Source organism: Ailuropoda melanoleuca, chromosome 1, assembly GCF_002007445.2.
Source record: "Ailuropoda melanoleuca isolate Jingjing chromosome 1, ASM200744v2, whole genome shotgun sequence".
Classification (NCBI taxonomy): Eukaryota; Metazoa; Chordata; class Mammalia; order Carnivora; family Ursidae; genus Ailuropoda; species Ailuropoda melanoleuca.
The window spans coordinates 179,754,800-179,776,572 of record NC_048218.1 but is presented as its reverse complement, the minus strand read 5'-3'; the positions used below and the strand labels follow the sequence as shown (position 1 = coordinate 179,776,572).

Sequence of the window (21,773 nt, the reverse complement as noted above, 5' to 3'; positions counted from 1 at the left end):
AAGAGGAGATATTTAATTTTTTCAAAACTAAAAAAAGCATTTTAGAAAGCCAAACACCTGCTTTATTATTAGAGGCTCGTCATTTTTCCAGATTAACGGACGAGAAAATCCATGCCAGTATCAGCAACTACTCTTCACATACTCACTTTCCAAGAATAATTTTGGACTCTAGTCTGGCTTCATGGTACCAGTATCCAAGTACATGTGATTTATATTGTTTTACTTTCTTATTTAAAAAATTGAAAACAGAAATATCAGTTTATTTAGGATTAGCAAGAGATTTTCATTTCATGAGGAAGATGAAGTATGTTGGGTTTGTGAACAATTCATTGTGTATACTATTCATAAAATGATAGAAAAATTTATAGGGAACCTGTTTATGTGCTGGGAAAACAAATAAGTAAATTACCAATCCCATAATTTTTCACAAATACATTCCTGAATAAGCAGTAACTCATGTATTTTTTTCTATTATGGGTTTTTAACAAGGTTTAAAAAGGTTCTTTATTGATCAGTTTCATATCTAATGTAATAAAAACAATGAACACATTTTATGGGTTTTTAGAAAGTTTATTACAGATACTCATCATCTATTTGCCCCACCCCCTAATAAAAGAGCCAACATATTTGCACATGAAACCAGATCCACTTGGTACAAAATTTCAGTCTTTGAAATAAAATAGTTAATGGCAAATCTCAATAAAAATTCATTTTGATGAATAATCAATGCTATTCAGAAATAAGGAAATCATATGTCTCACTTGTTAAAAGTTAATGAGTTTGTTATATGTTTTGGCTTTAAAACTTATTGATAGCTATTTGAAAAGATATGATTTATTTAAGCTTATGATTTATTTAAATTCATATTTTATGAATCAGATACTTTTGGCCAATCAACATATCCAAGTATTTTTAAAAACACTTTAAATACAACTATGTAGTTGTATAGTTTATAGTATAACTATAAAATCACGAGACTCATCATTTTAACTAACATAATAAAATGTATGTAGTCAAATGAGTGGTAATGTTTTAAGGTAATGATCATGAGAATCTTTTCTAAGGATGCTACAATGGCCTAGAGGCAGTTTTGAAGTCTCTTTTGTAGCTATCCTCAAAAGGATAGGAGTTTTATAACTTAATCATTTGTTTACTTTGGCCCCCACTACTATTCCAGTTAAATCATCCTTTATATTTCAGTATGGCAATGTGGAAAAGTAAAATTAATCTTCATTGAATGAAGACTTGTCATCTATGAAGATATTCAAAGGAATGTTAATTCAGGTTCTGATAATAATTTGAGCATTTATACTCCTTTAAGATGTGTAAATTATAGTAGCCACTTATTTCATAGACATCTTTTATACATGCCTATCATTTTGGAATAATGAGATTTTTATAACAACAGTGATTCATAACATTGAAATAGGACTCTACAATTCAAAAATGATAAGAACAATTTTATACTGTGTAATAAATCCCATATCAGACAACATCTTGAAAGTCTATATCTGTTAGTCTTTTACATATGTATGTTGCTTGACAACTTTCCTATAAGTCTCTCTCCATGAATCACTGTAGTTGAAATAGTACTTAAATGTCAGAAATAGCCTTTATGTAAAATGTAATCAAATAGCACCAGTATGACTTGAAGGTAAAGTGAGACATTAACAGGAACGCAGAATACAGGTTTAATTTCTAACTACAAGAGAGAAAGCATCTCCCAGATGAAATACCAATTAGATTTGGATTATTTTTAAGGTTACAACCAGGAAAAGTTCAGTCATAAAACATTTCAGGATTTTGCTTAGGAAAGTTAGAAAGAAAAGCCTTGTATATAGCTTTTTAAATTCTATTCCCAAAGAATATATATATGCTTACATAATCAAGACAGTGCAATCTCACCAATAAAGTTCCCCATGAAAGAGATATTTACTCATTCTATATATTAGTTCAATAAGATAATATATAATAAATGTACTTAAAAGCAATCTGATTAGAGCAACATTTACATTAAGTACAAAATATACAGTAAAATGAAACATCTTATTAAATAGACCTGTAGGTTAACAATATCTTATTTAAAGGTACACACGTTCATGAATCTATTTTCACATTTATTTGTCCTATTATATTTGGTAGCTCCTATCACCACTGTATGCTTTTGTTACTATAATTTCTAGAATCTTTGTATATTTTTTCTGTAAGTATTCCCATGACTTTATCTGCATAGGTAATTTTAAAAGTATTACTTTCAGAGAAAAATAATAAGAAATTCCATATTTTTACAAGCAGTTTTGCACAAACCTATTATAGTGTTTGAGAAATGTCCCTCGGTCTTTATAAATTCATTATTATAAAATGTATACTTTTGTACTAAAGTAAAAATTATCTGCCTTTAAAATTAAGTGTTGCCAACCTACTGTATAATTCTGGCTCTAAAGTTAGATAATGAAATCCTTGGCTATTAATTAGAAAAGCATTTTTTGAAAAGATCTGCCAATAAACATTTCTAAATGTGGTTGCCCATCTTAAAAATTTTCTTAATTAGAACAGCTGGGAACACTTAGAACAGAACAGTAGTGCTTTTACATTATAACAACAAAGAAGTATTACAGTATCCAAATCTCCAGACCTAGGGTCCAAGTTTCAGTCATGACTCAGTTGCAAGCTGACAGAAGAGAAGCTGCGTCCTACACTTATACACAATGGGGCAATGACAACATCTGTTATACTCTTCCATATTGTCTGCACCGAAGGCAGGACCATTAGGCAGGTCTTTACAAAAGGCATTATAATCCTGGAATGGAAGAAGAGATTTGTGTGAGGATTATTGGTGTTGCTGAATAAGGCCACTGACTCTTGCACATGCCTGAAAAGATATAATAAAGGCCTAATTCACTTAAATTTGAACATTTGAAACAAATAAATAAACAAACAGTGACCCACATAATGATAAGATGCACAGAGATATGTTGCTTAAAAAAATAAACAGGCATGTAGATGATAACACCAGAATTCTTTCTGTAGGTGGCATGCTATCTGAAACAGTAAAACAAAAAATAAATAAAACAGTAAATGTACCTACCTGATCTCTGCCCCTAAACGTTAATCTGCTTAATTCTTCATGGTTCCCTCAAGTTCTACTTGCTGGTAGCCTTTCCTGTTGCCTCATTCTACTTCCCTACCCCTTGGGCCGGGCTGGGTTGGATACTCCTTTTTTGTCCTTCTAAAGTACTAAAACAAGATTTCTTCATCCTCAAATTTACCAAAAGGTATCATAAGTAGATGGCTATACTTCTGTCTTTCCTACAGAGTGGAAGCTCTTTATTAAAGTGAAGATATTCTTGACCTTTATTAAAGGTTGGGGTGAAGTGACTTTAGCATTGTCATACTTAATATTACTGATTTTTTCATAATTACATACACTGAAAAGAGCTGTGTGGTAGAGTTGAAAGAACCCTGCAATTATGTCAGAACTCTTAGATAAAACAATACAAAACAAAACAAAAAAACCTAGACTATCCTGAAATTATTTTTTCCATATGTCTTTTCTTTTTCTTTTTTTTTTTTTTTTTAAAGATTTTATTATTTACTTGACAGAGATAGAGACAGCCAGCGAGAGAGGGAACACAAGCAGGGGAGTGTGAGAGGAAGAAGCAGGCTCATAGCAGAGGAGCCTGATGTGGGGCTCGATCCCATACCGCCGGGATCATGCCCTGAGCTGAAGGCAGACGCTTAACCGCTGTGCCACCCAGGCGCCCCTCCATATGTCTTTTCTTAAGATAAGTATAATTGTTCATATTCCTCAAGCTGATTTTCTTTATAATCCTCTGAATAATGCTCTCTGTTTTAGTAGTGCTATTTGAGCACAAAAGTATCTTTGAATTCTCAGGAATTGCTGGTAGCCTCAATGGAATTTTTATTATTATCTGGATGGGCACAAGGAAGTAAGGTTGATTTTCTTGGTTTGCTATTAAAATGTGACTTAAATAAAGGTCTATTGTGTTTAGCCAACAGTGAAGGAAGATCAGGCAACTGATGGATTAAGATATTTTTAGAATACTGAATTATTCATATGGATTGCATACACATTTATTTTTATCTCATATTTTGTTCTAAGCACTAAAGACTTAAATTTTTAAAGAAAATTATTAGGTGTTTCAAAGCTAAACAGTTGAATAAAAACCCGAATGATGACAACTTTTGACTTCTTATCCCATTATGTTTCTCATTGATGTGTGGCCTTGGGCATATAACTACAAAGGACAGTTGAACAGGAGCTCTTACAGATTGGCTAGAAGGATTAAAACTTACTATGCACCCTTAAAATGTCTATACGATGCTGTCATTATAATGTGTATATGATGATGATAAGTAGAACAATTTGAAGTCAGAATATATGGTGAAAACGAAACCATCTCAAATTGACGTATGGTAAGACTAAAGTTTAAATCAGAAAGCCTCCTAAAAAAAAATAAATTAAAAAAATCAGAAAGCTTCCTAACCAATTCTACCTCAGTGAGAATATAATATGCTTTCCACTCTTCCTTAGGCTGAGACATTTTCTATCCCATAACTTCTTAGATCTCCATGTCCTAAAAGGAATGAAGCACAGGACAAAAGTGGACTTTCCAGTTCAGCAAAGTATGGCGGCTTACATTTGAGACTTCAGGTGATAGGACGGGTAAACTCATTTTAATTTTATTTTAAGTTGTTGTTCTCTCACTGTGGGTCAGAGGATCTAATGATCCAAACACTCCTTTTTTTTTTTTTTTGTTTAAGGTTTTATTTATTTATCTGAGAAAGAGAGAGAGAGGGCACATGGAGAGTGAAGGGCGGAGGGAGAAGCAGATTCCCCGCTGAGCAGGGAGCCTGATGTGAGACTCAATTCAGGGACTCCTGGATCATGACCTGAGCCAAAGGCAGATGCTAACCTACTTAGCCACCCAGGCACCCGATCCAAACACTTCTTAAAGAAATCTTATAATTTCTTTGATTATACATTCCTTCATTGGACAAAGCCCTTGGGACAGAGACTTTTACTTAGCTTTGTATTACTATAGTGTCATGTAGATTGCATTGTCATTGCAATTTGCTGTATTAAAAATCTCTTCTAGAAGCGAAATTGCTACTACTATATTTCTATAAGTTGGACTATCTATTTGAATTGCATCCCAGCAAACACAAGGTAAGTGAGCTCCAGCCGCATTTCTTTGATGTGATCGCCTTGTGACCAATAATCTGCTGTTGCCAAAGGTGGTTATCTAAGTCTGAATGCAGTATTGTATCAAAACAACCCACTGGTCCCTCATGACCTGTATTTCTGACCTAGGATCCAACATCACCAGATTGAGTTCTGGGTTTTTTATTTTTGTTGTTGTTGTTATTTGTTTGTTTAAGAATCTAAAATCAGAGCCATTGTGATGATGTGATGTGGTTTGAATATCTATTACTTCATACTTTCATAGCTTTGGTTCCCAGCCTCTTGGTAATAACAACCCCTACACCCTACCAAAAGAAAAAAAAGGAAGAAGGGGAAGTGAAACCATGCAGAAGAAAGGCTTACTCAAATAGGTTTTGTTTTTTTTTTTTTCCCATAAGGTCTCTCCTTGATCTGGTCTTATCATGTCATGGGAATGTAATCCATTAATGATAAATCTATTTTATCAAGATATAAACTAACTTTTAAGCATTTTTTTGTTTGAAGTAACTCCTCTACTTGCAATCTCAGTTGCCTGATGATGAATGGATGATTGTTAAATATTAATGACCCACATGAATGTAATTTGAAAAACAAGCTGAGGTTAAATAATACATTTTGTGTGTCTGAAAAAGAAATGGTTTGATGATTCACCATTAGAAGTGCTGCACACACAAAAAAACACCTTCTGTTTTCAGGACAGCCAGGTGAAGAGAAGCATCATTTGGTAATATCTTTCCACCATTTAGTAAATGAAAACCATTTTGTTTTCAATTCCTCAGTGAGAGCTTTAGGAAAGCCCAGCTTTGTTGATTGTAACTATGGCACTCTATATTTCCAAACAGCTTAATAGCCAACATTTCACAATATGTTATGTGGTCACTCAGTTTTCCACGTTTTTGAAAGAGGTTAGATGACTGGTTTTGGTTAATTAGGAATCCAAAATTTTATGTGTTGGCTTAGGCCTCTTTTAAAAAATCCATGTGCTAATGTCAGAATATGCACTAACTATACATCTGGTCTTTGTGCATTTGCTTATGTATCAAGGCAAAGATTTGCATTCCTCTGGCAGTCTTTTGGCACTTTCAGTATATTTTAGTTGTTTTCCATCTTTAGTGATCAAATTAAATTGGTGTTCTTTGTCCTTTACTTATTTGGTGAATTTTTATTTATGCTTTTTTTCCTTTTTTTAAAAGATTTATTTATTTATTTTAGAGAGAGAGAGACAGCCTGCAAATAAGGGGAGGGACAAAGGGAGAGGGAGAGAAAGAATCCTCCAGCAGACTCCACGTTGAGCGCCAAGCCTGGTGCAAGGTTCAGTCTCTTGACCCTGAGATCATGACCTGAACTGAAATCAAGAGTTGGCCACTTAACCAACTGAGCCATCCAGGCACCCAGAATTTTTATTTATCCTTTAAAAGACTTTTTAGACTCCTTTTTCTCCATGAAGCCTTCCCAGTGCCTCCCTCTTCCTCAACAGTTTTAACAGTTTTCCTCAGCATCTGCTTCCTCAGCATCTACACCTACATCCTAGCCAGCTGCCCTGATATGCTGAGTAAACTCAAGGCAGATCCTACATCTTACTCATCCTTGGCCCAGTGCCTAGCACAAACTAAGCACTCAATAAATTTATCTGGTTGAGGTAACTAGCTAGCTAACTAACTAAAGGAAATTGATTTACAAAGTAAAGGGGAATTGAGAATAATTTTGTAACTTCTAACAATGAACACAACATGTGTTAGGGTGTGACAATGCCATATAAAGTGACTAAGAAAGACATGGAGGCATTTAGGATTATACATTTTGCCAGGACTGCCCTAAAGCACAATCTTTGCAACTGTTGCAATACTGGGGGATGATCAGAATGTTCTTTCTCTCAGGACAAAGTGGATATCTTTTAAAACAATAACATTTTCCTTTAAAAATTTATTAATGCTTTAAATGTTCTCCAAAGTTTTATGATGCATTTTGAGTGTGAATAAAGTTATTCAAAACATCCTATTAATGCCCAGTAGGTTTCTATATTTATTTTCCCTTTAAGTTGATGCCACTCCCCATGTTGTCTCATAGGTTAAAAAGTAATTTGGAGGCCTTCTCATTGCATTATCCTGAAGCTTGAGTTTTCATTCATTTCTGTTGGGGGCCCCTCACCTTAATTGCACACACACCGCATCTCCTCTGGCCTCATCCTTGCCATTTGCTAGTGGCAGGATTGGAGTAGCCCCTCCATAGCACTGCTTAGCCAGGCCTAATACCCTTGTTCAATTATACTGTCACTGGCATTCTTCTCAGAGTTCAGTTTTGTTTTAGCCCAAGCACAAGTGGTGACTAAATAAAAGGTGATGAAAGAAATAAGAGGCTTGCCCAGAACCACTGGCACAAGTCATAACTCAGCTCTATAAGAGAACAGCCTGTGGCAGGAAGCAGGGCCTCCAGGTCTCCACCTCCACAGTCAGCTGGGCCTTATTAACATCAGAAGGAAAATCACTCCGGAGGACAGAGGAACATTACTTGTTTAAACTCTTAGCCCAACCTATGATTCTAAAGAAAGCACACTGCCCTTCAAGGCCAGTTCTTGCTACTGCAGCGAGCTGATGCACGTTTTTCTTGCAAACAGGCGTTGGGAGAGGGGAGTGCAGGGGGCAGGTGGCAAAGAACATTCCTACTTTTCAGAAAGTCGTCCACCCCGGTATGCCCCTTCTTACCAGATGTGCAGACAGCTGAGGGTGGCAAAGAGAATTCCTGCAGCGAAGGCCATGGGGATAGCCAGGAACAAGGTCAGGAACTTGTAGATCACGTATTTGCAGATTTCAAAGAGGGCATGGCTGCAAATCCACACTTTGTCAAAGGAGTGCGTAGACACCGGCTCTGCAATCACATCCTCAAAGCCCACCTAAAAAGGCAAGACATAGGGGTCCCCAACTGTTACTCAACCTGAAGCCCCGGGACCAGGAGTGCTCCGGTGGGAGAAGCGAGAAGGAAGGAGCAGGCTGGGGTGCCCTCCCTTCTCTTAGGGTGAGGTTGGGCACACAGGAATTTGGCTAAGAATTCCTAATTACATAGGCGGCCCCACGGCATGTGAATTCCGGGTCCCGGGCCCGGCTGGGCTGACCCAGTGGCGAGGCTGGGGGTTGGGGTCCGGGAAGGGGTAAAGGGGGCACCCTGTCCCCAAGCCGTGGCGGAGGCAAGGTTACGGCCCGCCCCAGGCTTCTTTACCTTGAGATGCGAGTTGAGCCGGTGGGGATCCCGGTCGGAGCCCGAGTCTGCGAATTTATCCAGGTCCGCGTAGTCGACGCCGCTGTGGCGGCTGTAGGCATCGTCGTCCATGAAGAGCTGGACGTCTGCCTTCTCGGTCTCCAGGCCCATCGCAGCGATCGGTGCGCGGCGGCGGCTGCAGCCCGGCCCGCGCGGCCTCCCCTTCCCGTCGCGCCCGGCCCCGCCCCGCCTTGCCTCTCCCCGTGAGTCCCAGGCGGCGGCTGCTTCCCGCTGCCGGCTACTGCCCCGGTGGGGGCCTGACCCGAGCCCCGCCTCGCTGCCCGGCCTGAGGGGCGGGAACCGGACGCAGCCGGAGAGGTGGCTCCCGCCCGGAGAGTCCCGCCGCCACTTTTTGGCCGGGTCCACATCTGCCTCCCGGCCGGGAATCGTCCCAACAGGCACATTCCGGCTCTGCACAGGCGGGTGAAGCGTGCCCTGGGGACCGGGACCCGTATTCCCGCCACAGAGGAGCCGGAGAGCCCGCTGGGTCTTATCGCTTAATGCTTGGAACTGAGATTCTTAAGGGCAGTCCAGGGATGATGGACTTCCCGCAGGGAGGCAGCTAGGTGGTTAGGAGCGCGGGTATTCAATCACAGGGCTTGCCTTAGCCTCCCTGCGCTACCGTTTACTGTGTGTGCTCGGGACCTCAGCTACCTCCTCGTAAAATGGGAGCAACTGGGGGCGCCTGGCTGGCTCAGGTCGTGATCCCGTGGTTCTGCTCAGCAGAGAGCCTGCTCCCTCTGCCCCTGCCCCCTGCTCGGGATCTCTGTCTGTCTCTCTCAGATAAATACATAAAAGTCTTTTTAAAAAAAAAAAAAATGGGAGCAATTGTTCCTGCTTCATAGAGTTGTGGCTTGAGAATTAAATTCCTGTAAAACTCTTACATGATCTCTAATACACAGGACACACCTGATTGCCAGGCAATCCCACAAGTGCTAGAGGATCCAGGAAGCACATCAGTTATTCAGCTATCCCAGTGTCCACAGAGGTGGGAGCCTGCTGGAGGCAAGGGGAGGAAATGGAATTGCTTTGGTAAGCTCCGTGCCCCTAGGAGTTTGCACTCTCAAAGCGGAGAGGAGGTCTCTCTCTTTTTTTCCTTTCTAAATTAAAACGCTTGATTTGCCTTTGAATCAAGCCCTGTTGAAAGATGTCAGGTATCTCCAACATGCAGTTACATACACAGCTACCTGAAGGAAGCATGTGAACAGACCCCTACCATAAAGCCACTCTGCAGTGGAAGAACCCGACTGCTGAGCGCTCACTCAAAAGCTTCCAGAAGGGAAGAGTGTGGGTGTTTATAAAGGCTTCAAAGTCTGGTGGCCTTAGACACTTGTTTGGGGAGGGAAAGTACTTAGTGAAAATTTGCCAAAAGCAAAAGGGTCTTAGACTTGTGAGGGTGCTTGCTGCTTGCTCAGGGCCTGAGACATAGTAGGACTTAAGTATTGCTGAAATACAGTGTATTTGGAACTTACTGCACGTATTAAATCCTGGTATGTGAACTGGATTTGAAGAACTACTTATTCAGAAAAAAAAAAAGACTATTTTTGAAACAATAAAAATATACACAGAGAGCAGGATCTGAATAGGAAGAATATTTTGGAGCCCAAACCTCAATATTTCTAATAATTAAATGGATAGCAGTGTTGTAACCCCATGGTTGAATCTCATGCCTGTCATCGTGCCCCTCCTGTCTCAGAGGTTGTCCTGCTTGCCCATTCTCTTCTTTTCTTATTTTTCTTTCCCAATTTTATTCACGTTCAGTTCATTCCAAAGTGATGACTTAGAGATTTTGCTTATTGCTTTTTCTATCCTTCTCTACCTCCTCCTTTCACCTAAGCAGACTGACTCTAAGAGTTGGGGCTCTTCTAGAGTTGTTACCCAAAAACTGTTTATCAAAGTGAATAGAAGAAATTAATACTTAAGAAAATTCATAATAATGATTACCAGGAAAAGGAAAAGAAATGAGTTTACAGCTAGCTAACATTTTGTAAAAGTTTATTTTCCTTAAAATAATCCCAGATTTTAAGATATTGCTGAAGAAGAAAGTCATTCCCATAGTGCTAGAGTGAGTTTAAGCAGTGGCTCAAAATCTGGCTAACCTTCTTTCCTTTCTTTGTCCTCTGATCATGTTTACATTTCCAGTGGGATTAGTAAGACATTTGCAATAGTTATCAGAAGTAATTGACTCATTTTTCAGGAGGCCAAAAAGCAGAAGAAATTAACATTGTCTTAATGGGACAACTTAGATTATAGATTCATTCGTAAAATGGTTATGAAAATGTGACTCTAAAACCTAAGCTAAAAGAAACCCATCTAGGTTTGTCATCTTTAGCATAGAGCTTAAAAAAGAGGGATTCACTCATCTGCTATCACATTTTTATTGAGCACCTCCCCCATGGGTTGATCTGTGTGAGGTTCTTATTTTGATGACTTTCTTCTTCTTTTCATCATTGTAATACCAAAGATTTTTTGAGAGAAGCTATAAAAATGATTTTGCTTATCTTATTAGTAGATGCTTAGGAAATGTTAGCTACTATTCTCAAGGAGTTTAAACCAGTGATTACCAAGGCAAATGGTCCCTACTAATTGGAAGGGAAATCTACCAAGAAAGGGAGAAGACAGGAAGTGAGTTGGAGCGAAATGGCTGAGACACTCTAGTGTCTCCCAAATCACAGGATTACTCCTTACTTTAGGTTTTTTTTTTTTCAATTGCTCTGTAACCAAGGGAACTAAAAAATTTCACAAAATATATACTGTTATATTCATTTTCTAGCTGTTAAAACTTCTGACAAGATTTTCAGATGGCATTTTAATATATTTGAAGAATAACAACTTGATAATTGATTAGTTTTTATGAGTTGGATAGTTTATAATTATTTTGTTCCTTTTCTCAGTGTATTGTCTAAGAAAGGTGATTTTTCTGGTTCATTGAAAATTGTATGTGAATGCGTTTATGAATAAAAATAGCTAAATTTTTTTCCCTCCACTCTTTCTTTCCTTTCCCTCTTCCATTCCCTCCCCTCCCCTTCCCCTCCTTCCCTCATCCTTCCTTCCTTCCTTCCTTCCTTCCTTCCTTCCTTCCTTCCATAAATCACAAAGGTTTCATTTTTTCCTCGCGTATAACTTACATATAACTTTAGGCAGGGTTTGTTTTTCAAACTGCCATTGTGAAGTTGGTTATTAATGAAAATAATAAAGACTCCTTAATTTCACCATACGGTATTATGAATAAATAATGTTTAAAACATTTGGAGTAGACTAGGTTTTCTCAACCTCAACACTATTGACATTTTGGGTCAGATCCCTCTTTGTTGTGAGGGGCTGTCTTGTGCATTGCTGGGTGTTTAGCAGCATCTCTGCCCTCTGCCCACTAGTTGCCAATAGCACTCCCCAGTTACAGCAACCAAAAACATTTCCACACATTGCCAAATGTCCCCTGGGGGCCAACATCACGTTTCCCTCCTTTCCTAGGCTGAGAACCCTTAGATAGGACGTTGTTGAAACAGTTCTTCATGTGAATGGGAAAAATTAAGCTCCAGCTGTCCATTTACAAACCCATGCTTAAGATAAATCTCAGAATTGTAACACTAATTTGTCAGAAATTCCAGGGATTTTTTTAAATTAAACTCAAGGATACTTGTTTGCTCTCTTAAGTTTTCAGAAGAACCTTTTATCATTGATTAGTTACAGATTTTCAATACAATGCTGGTATTATTCGAGGGATACATATACCTCATTTAGAGACCAACAAGAAGCAACTGCCAGGCCCTGTCTACCTTGTAACCTCCTGCTCTACCCTCATATGGGCCAGAATGGTTTGAATAATCATAGTTAGAAAAATGAAATTTGGGACTTCTAGATTCCCTCGGGTTGTAAGGTTTAGTAATTTTTGAGACTCTTCAGCAACTGAATAGCTTTTCAAGTTTTAGGTGACCTTATCAGAGAAGTCCGTGGACCTGTTAGTGAACAGCCAGGCAATTGCTTAAGCACCTCTTCCCAGACTTGCTTACTATCAGCAAGGACTAAGCCTGAGAAATTTGGAAAGACTTCCAGTGTCCTGTATGACCTATTCTCTCTGTGGATAGTGGTCTTCCCATAAACTGTTTCTTGCATAACTCCCTGTCCCCTAGTCCTTCTTCATCAGTGTATCTTTTCATCTTCTCCCCTCTCCATCCCCACCCTCCAATTATCCCTTCCTCAATACGCAGGACAGCCTCCCACAAAACAGTTTAAAGTAACAGATAAAAAAGTACCTATTATTAAAGTTATTCAATAATCAACTGTTGTGGGGTGGTACCAGATAGTTGTATGGCATTTAATTAAAGCTTATTAATTTTTTTTCTTACCTACCACTTGTCTTTTTGTCTACATTCTGGGTAAAATTAGCCTTGTACCAGTGAACCAGGGAAATTTTAGTTTAATATTAAGACATAGTCATTTGTTTGTAATTAGTGCCAATTTAATCTTCTGGCTGTTTCAAATAGCACCTCTTCTGGCCAAAAACCTCTTTTCATACACAAGAATTTCCAGAAATAATTTTTGTTTGGAAATACTTAGCTAATAGAAATAGACAGGGAAAAGTACACTCTTAAAAAGTCTATATTCATGATTAGAGCTGAGAGGATAGGTCATTCCATTCTTATTCCAAACAATGTATGACAATTAAGTTCAGATTTATTTTATCCTGTTTTCCATAAGTAAAGGATGTTCCTGTTTAATCTTTTGAGTATCCCATTCATTTCTGGAATACTCTCTATATAAATAAGACATGTGCATAGGACTTTGATATTTTATCTTTCCAGAACATGAAATAGGTGCTAATTAGCTTTTGGTGAGCACCAACTTGCAAGTTAACTTCTTAGTAAGTACAACTTCCTCTATATTCAAATGGGAGCATATTTCTGTAAAGATGAATAGTTACATGTTTTCCAAATACCAACTGAAATGTGTACAGTAAGATTACTAATTATTAAAACAACAGATCTAGAGGTTGTTTTCTCGGCTTGGGGGTTTTATTTTGGACAGAAAAAGTATGGCTGAATTTGAAGCCGTTGTTTTCTCTAGTAATTCTTTTTACAAACGTTATTTTACTTTCATTTAGAGTAAATGCCAATTTAAAAACATAACATAGCTCATCTACATTAGTCAAGAGAAAAAAGGATGGAATTTTGTTTTGTTTTGTTTCGTATAGTACATATTTCCAATATAAGAATAAAGACAAAAACATAGAATACCTTCCACCTGATTATTGTAAAGTAGTGTTTTAGTGTCTACTAGATGACCTTTAATGCTCGAGAGAGTCATCTGGGAATCAAGAGCAAAGGGAATCCAACTGCATGGAGCAGATGGAAGACTGGAAGACTGCCAAGGGGTTGGGCAGGAGAATTTTTAGATTATATTTTTCTATCAGTAAATATGTGGGAAGAATTTTGTTTCTACAGAGTTTACTAAAATAATATTTGTCTATTTCTGTTCTGTCGTTACACAAAACTATAAGGCAGATTTTTATACTACTTAAAGGCACAAAATAAATTAAGCAATTTAGGTGTCTTTATGCACTCTTTCTGGGCCACTAAAACCCAATTAGGCCGTCTGTGTGCCAAGTGCTTTTTAACTTCTAGGTTCCTTGTTTAGAACAGTGACAGGATTGCATCTAAAGGTAGATATTAAAGAAGTTACTCTATTAAATACATCATATATAGGACTATCGTCATTCTTGTGTCTGAAAATTTTTTCTCTAGTTAAACAATTAGTAAGTGAATAAATGTCTGATTTCAAAAGCAATTTTAATAGATGTTTGCATTTTCTTAGAAAGATAGGAATCCTTCAGAGCATTCAGAACATTTTCATCATGCTAATTCAAGAGAAACAATAAACTTTTCATTGAAGTATGCACTGTTTCCTATAACATCTATGTTCATGTCACCATCTCACTTTTGGGACATGATAACAAGTATTTCTCAAATAGAGTGGGTGACATTTTCTCCTTACTACTAGTGAATGAATGTAAGATTGTGCTTGTCACTTATTATCAGTCTACATACATTCATATAACATATTTTACTAACAAGTATGCTTTTTCCTTTTTAAAAATTATTGTGATCATTGGAAACTGTTGGATAAACATGTCACTGAAAATAAACCTAGATAGTAAAACACTGTGGCCCTGAAAAACTGCACACTACTTTATTTGGAAATAGTAGAATTTGCAGAATGTTGCTGTAAAGGGCATGTTACTCAAATTACTTGGTTCTGAAGACTCTTACTATGAAAGCAAAGTATTTTCTGAGGGAGTAGAGCACAAATAGCTAAATGTTTGGGCCAAAAAATGGAGTTATTATTTTGTCACTTTGGAAAAGCTTATCCAGTTTCACCATGTATTATTGCAATCTTTTTTATTTAAAAAAATAACATAAGAAAAGACATAAAGGTGACAAATGAATGCTAAGTTTAAATTATTTAGAATTATAGGATGCTGGTTATCTGTCAGAGTTCAAGTATCTTTTAGGAATAGAATAAAATGCAGGTAAGTTCCTTTTAGGTATAGGGAGATGTTTTAGGATATTAGAACCTCCTTTAGAGGCCTACACTCCTGCCATGGATCTTATTTTCTTCTTCTAAGTTTCTTCGGTATTTTCTTGTTGGTTTGTTTTTTCCTGCCAGAGAAAGTATTTCCATGATGGAACTGTTCCTTTTTTCCTCCTCTCTTTTGTGCTTTCTTGCTCTCTTCTTTTCCATAATGTTATTTTCCCCAGTTACACAGTCTTGCTCATTAATCTCAGGGTTGGGAAGAACTTAGAGGTTCTAGACCAATGTTCACCCATCAACAAATCTTCATAATTGACCTTACAGATTGTTGGAATATTTACCAATGGGGAATTATTTCATAAGCAACCCAAATATGGTTGCTATAAAATTCTTCATTATTTGTTCCAGAGTCATCTATCAGAAATCCTTCCTTCCTTCTTCCCTTCCCTCCTCCCTCCTTTCCTCCCTCCCTTCCTTCCTCCCTTCCTTCCATCCATCCATCCATCCATCCATCCATGCATCCATATAATTTTCTGGCTTCTATAGTTAAAACAAGAGTGTGAAATGTCAGCCCTCGAAGTGTTTGAAAGTAGTTTTTAAACACCAACCCCTGTTCCTACTAAATCCCCTTTTTAACTGAACAGATTCATTTCCTGAAATTGTTTTTCACATGTCACTGTTCCCAAATGCTTCTTCTAATTCTTTTTCTCTGATCCTGTTCCTTATCTCAAAATCACACATAAAGCAAAACACTTGGTCTGGGGTCTCAGCAGTATGGGGTAAAGCAAGCATACTGTATTTCCTTCTGTGTGTTGATTTCTAGACTGTTTGATTCTACCCTGGTGCTGATTCAAACTAATACCATTGGATATTAAACTTTCTAAATCTTTGGTATTCATTTGTATTTTGGTTAGGTCATCTCCTAATATGAAGAATTGATTATTTGACCTTAACAGGATGACTATATTATTCCTATTAAATTTCATCATGCTTTGAGTTTCTTTTCTTATTTTTAACAGTTTTCAGTGTATTACTTTATTGTTAATCTGTGATTTTGTTTATATCTTTATCCATAGTCACTGGTAAAATTTCGAATAGGGCCTGGTTGAGAACTGAGTTAGTTATAAATCATTCCAGTGTAATGGCTATAACTATTGTCTATATGCTGATGATTGGAAGCTTCAAATTTATATGTTCTGCTGAGAACTTTGACATCTCAAACTTTATACATACAAAACCTAGCTCTTGATTTCTACCACTGGTCATTCTCATCACATAGTTGGACAAACTCAAAGCCTATGAGTCAACTTGCATTCTTCCATTTTCCTCATTGCCTCTTTCCCCATCAAGCCAGTTAGTTTTACCTCCAAACCCAATGCTTTCACCTTCTTTAATTTTTATTTCCTCTCCCTGGTCTAAATTAACATCTCAACCTGAATCATCTCAGTAGGTTCCATGTTTGACTCTGCTTCCATTCTTCTCCCAGAAATTATTTTCTCCACACAACAGCCAAAGAATATATATATATATTTTTGTTAAAGTGTTATATGATATAATACACATGTATCATATATATACATATCACATATATATATATATATATATATATACATATCAAAGGGAGCAAATTATAAGCATCAGCTCAACTTATCACAAGGAAAGCACACCTATAACCTCCACTCAGATCAATAAATAGAAGATTACCAGACTTCAGAATCTGTCGCATGCCAGTCTCTGTATCACCCTCATCTTCTCCCACAAAGTAATTATAATCCTGTACTCGAGCATGATGTATTAGAATTGCTTGTTTTAAATTTTGCATAAAGGGCATCATATATAATACCTTTTAAAAATTTAACTCATTTCATTAAACACAACTGTGAGATACGTACATTTGTATAGAGGAATAGTTCTGTCATTTTCATTTCATTTCCCTTCATTGCTGTGTGGTGTTTCATTGTATGAATAAACCACAATTCATTTATCTACTCTAATGTTGATGGGTTTGTGGGTTGTTTCCTTTGAGGGGTTGCTATGAATAATACTGCTATGAGCATTTTTAAACATGTCTTTGGTGCAGATATATTCATGTTTCTGTTGGGTTTATATCTGAGAGAATATTCACTGAGTTAAAGTGTAAATGCATATTCAATTATAGTAGATATTTCCATTTTATAAAGTGATTATACTAATTTACACTTTCACTAGCAGTGAGTGAAAATTCCAGTTGCTCCACATCCTTACCTTGAATTTACTAATTCAGTAAGAATATAGGAAAATATTAAGGTTGGCAATGTTAAGAGTGAAAGGTGACAGACCCCTGCTGTCTTTTTAAAATCAGGAGGTGGATGAAAAGCAAAATTGAGTGCTGGTTTGAGACTGCTATTTTTCCCAAAAGGTGGATCACTGGAAAACACACTCATAGGAACACAAAAGGGTCAACATAATCAACCTAGCTCTTTGGGGAATAGAAAATGCATTCTTATTCACTCTACTCACTTCCTGGGAAGGGATATATCAAGTGTTACAGGATATATCTTGCTTTTACAAGCTGTCTTTTAAAATATCTAATTATGAGTGAGTGGATTTTTTTTCTGAATATGGTGATGTATTCAGTATCACATTCTCATTTACATGCTGAAACTTCTCTAATCCTCTTATCTTTGCTGTCCCTTTTATCTTAACTGCATACTTTAAATATATATATATAAGCTTAAATATGTGAATATGTGTAAATTTTTAATACATTTAAAGATCTATAATTTTGATATCTAGCAATGACAGTTGAGAAGTACTGCTCTAATTCCTTGATGATTCTGATTAACCTTCATGGTATAAAGCCAATGGTAACATCTCAGGTCCAAACTAAAACATTTCTGGGAGTGCAAGGAGGGCACTGTTAATAATTACATTAGGATAACTGGTGAAGACAGAGACTGTCCTGGGCAAATTAAAGCCTTTTGCCATTGAGCTCGACAACAGTTTTCAGACCAGTTTCCCCCATTTCCAGGGTTATTGATGGCAGACACTGTAATTGGGGATACCTTACAGTTGATTGGGGTTGTTCAGGACGTTGGGGAAAAGAGACTTTTTCCCAAAGGTATCATGTAATAGAAAAAACATGAGTTTAAGGTTAAGTTTTAATTCTTTTCTACAAGTCATTAGCTTTGTAACTTTGGTTGTTACTTGACCTTGTTCTTGAGTTCTTCATTGTAAAATGGTAATGACATAAACATGAAACAAAATGCCTGAGAAAGTGTTAAATTCTGCCATTATCAGAAAAGATACTCAATACATTTTAGTCTCCTCAGAGGGTCAATGTTTGCAGAAAACAAGGTAACCAAAGGGAAGGGAGGTGCCCTCCCTTATACTGAAAAAGGTTCAATTCTCTCAACCAGCTCATAATTCTTTCTTTCTTTTTCTTTTTTTTTTTTAAACATAAGTTTTTTTTTTTTTAAGATTTTTATTTATTTATTTGACAGAGATAGAGACAGCCAGCGAGAGAGGGAACACGAGCAGGGGGAGAGTGGGAGAGGAAGAAGCAGGCTCATAGCGGAGGAGCCTGATGTGGGGCTCGATCCCATAATGCCGGGATCACGCCCTGAGCCGAAGGCAGACGCTTAACCGCTGTGCCACNTGATGTTATAGAAATAAAATGGATTATATGGAAATATTATGAACAATATGTGCGTGTATATGTACAAATATCACACACATATTTGCAGTCAATCTTTGTCATGTGAAAAATAAATAATTTTTTTTTTAAAGATTTTATTTATTTATTTGACACAGAGAGAGACAGATGAGAGAGAGGGAACACAAGCAGGGGGAGTGGGAGAGGAAGAAGCAGGCTCACAGCGGAGGAGCCTGATGTGGGGCTCGATCCTACAACGCCGGGATCACTCCCTGAGCCGAAGGCAGACACTTAACCGCTGTGCCACCCAGGCGCCCCTCAACCAGCTCATAATTCTTAATATTGTGTATGTCTTTCATATTTTTCTTCAAATACCTTTTACATTTGCTGCCAAGAACTGTCCTTTGAGTTAGACAAGACAATTGTTATTTTACTCACATTAGAGACAAAGAAACTGAGGCTCAAAGAAGTTTATAGAGTTGACAGAGTTTTCATTATTATTAAATATTAGGTCTGGTATGTTAACTCAAGTTTCTTGAGTTTTGGCCCAGGGCTTTTTCTAACATGTCCTGGTTCTTCCTGTTTCTTTCAAGGAAATGGATGGGGAATTAATTAACTCTGATCCTTAAGCTTGAGATAGGTATCACATTGATTTGAAAAAAACCTTTCAATAAAATATTTAAGGTGTGTTTGCTTTTAGGGTACACTCTGCTTTATTTTTTGACACAAGTGAGGTGTCGATTATAGTTCTGGAAGCAGCTGAAGAATAAAGTCACTAACCTCATAATCTGCATATGTATTATATATTTTATGGTTATTCTAAAACAAAGGTTCAATTTTACAGTGACTTTTCCCTGAATACTAGAAATGCCCCAGATAGCTTTCCTTCAACCCCTATTCAGTTAGGAGCATTATGCCATGGGAGGGCTGATAGTACATTCAAAATGAAATTGATAATTTCAATCTGTGTAAAAAGCACATAAATTATTTTGAAGGCAAATGGAAAGGAAATTGTGGGCCAACTATTGTTGAGAATTATTTTCCACTGCCTTCTTCAATTGATAGCATGAGGAAGCTAGAATTAATCCTAAAATATTTGGAGCTTAAAAGTTAAGACTTTGCTAGTTCTTCAACAACAAAGGAAAGAAGGGAAAACAGGTAGACAATGTTCCAAGTCAATGGGAGTGCCTCATGCCTTTCCAAAGGGGGTTGGGCCCGTGGACTGACCCTGAGCACTGGCAAGGGAAGGGGCCACCCACATGGCTTCAGGTTTGGCCCAAATAGCTCTGAAGTGCCTCAGAAAGCACCGTACCAAAAAAGTAGAAAGAAATAAATGTACTTTGCTGTCTTTGGGAGAGTGGTCTAAATGGAAGATGGAACCACATGGAAAAAATTTGGGATATTTTTGGGTTTCTTTTTTTAAAATAACAGCTTTATTGAGCTATAATTCACATACCATACAATTTACAAATTTAAAATGCACAATTCAGTGGTTTTTGGTGTATCCACAGAGTTGTGCAATCATCTCCACAATCAATCTTAGAACATTTTCCTCACCCTCAAAAGAATACACATTAGCTATTATCTCCTAATCCCTCCACTCCCCTCCCACTTATCCCCCCCAACCCTAGGCAACCACTGATCTACTTTTCATCTCTGTAGATTTGCCTGTCTTGAGCATTTCATATAAATGAATGCATACAATATCTGGTCTTTTGTGACTGCTTCTGTCTCTCAGTACATATTTCTTTTTCTTTATACTTACTTTTTAAATTTTAAAATTTATTTTTTGTTTAAATTCAAGTAGCCAACATATATTACATCATTAGTTTTTGATGTAGTGTTCAGTGATTCATTAGTTGTGTATAACACCCAGTGTTCATCATATCACATGCCCACCTTAATGTCCATTACCCAGTTACCCCATCCCCTCACCCACCTCCCTTTCCACAACCCTTAGTTTGTTTCCCAGAGTCAAGAGTGTCTCATGGTTTATTTCCCTCTCTGATTTCTTCCCATTCAGTTTTCCCTCCCTTCCCCTATGATCCTCTGAACAATTCCTTATATTCCACATATGAGTGACACCATATGATAATTGTCTTTCTCTGATTGACTTATTTCACTTAGCATAATACTCTTCGGTTCCATCCATGTCGATGTTTTCAGATGGCTGAGTAATATTCCACTGTATGTATGAACCACATCTTCTTTATCCATTCATTTGTTGAAGGACATCTTGGCTCCTTCCACAGTTTGGTTATTGTGGACATTGCTGCTATGAACATTGGGGTTCATGTGCCCCTTCTTTTCAGTACATTTGTATCTTTGGGGTAAATACCCAGTAGTGCAATTGCTGGGTCATAGGGTAGCTCTATTTTCAACTTTTTGAAGAACCTCTATACTGTTTTCCAGAGTGTTTGTATCAGCTTGCATTCCAACCAACAGTGTAAGAGGGTTCCCCTTCTTCACATCCTTGCCAACATTTGTTGTTCCCTGTCTTGCTAATTTTAGCCATTCTGATAGGTGGGAGGTGGTATCTCATTGTGGTTTTGATTTGTATTTCCCTGATGACAAGCGACGTGGATCATTTTTTCATGTCAGCATAATATTTCTAAGGTTATCAGTGTTGCATTCTATATCAGTACTTCATTCCTTTTGATGGATGAATAATATTTCCTTTTAGTAATGTTATTTATCCATTAGTTGATGGACTTTTAGGTTGTTTCTACTTTTTGGTTATAATGAATAATGCTCTTGTGAACATTTGTGTATAGGTTTTTTATAGAGACATGTTTTCATTTCTCTTGAATATATACCTAGGGGTGGAATTGCTGGGTCATATTGTACTTCTATGTTTAGTCTTTTAAGGAGCTGCCAAACTGTTTCCCAAGGTGGCTGCACCATTTTTTACTTCTACCAGCCGTGTTTGAGGGTTCCAGTTTCTCCATATTCTCATCATTGCTTATTATTATTTATTTTTTTGAATATAGTCATATGAGTAGATGGTAAGTCGTATTTCATTTGGGATACTATAACAAAATACCACAGACTGGATGGCTTATAAAAACAAATGTTTATTTCTCACAGTTCCGGAGTCTGGGAAGTCCAGGATCATGGTACCAGCAGATTCAGTGTTTGGTGAAGGCTTCGTGG

The 21,773-nt window shown here is 37.3% G+C and overlaps 1 protein-coding gene across 1 annotated transcript; it reads right to left on the bottom strand.

Moving 5' to 3' along the window:
• Positions 1-554: 554 nt before the first annotated feature.
• On the bottom strand, positions 555-8,607 carry CAV2 (caveolin 2). Its single transcript, XM_002917418.4, has 3 exons — positions 8,420-8,607; positions 7,909-8,096; positions 555-2,800 (listed from the first exon to the last, which is right to left on the bottom strand). The coding sequence occupies exons 1-3, from the start codon at positions 8,567-8,569 to the stop codon at positions 2,650-2,652; spliced, it is 489 nt and encodes a 162-aa protein (XP_002917464.1). The 5' UTR covers positions 8,570-8,607; the 3' UTR covers positions 555-2,649.
• Between the last annotated feature and the right edge of the window lie 13,166 nt (positions 8,608-21,773).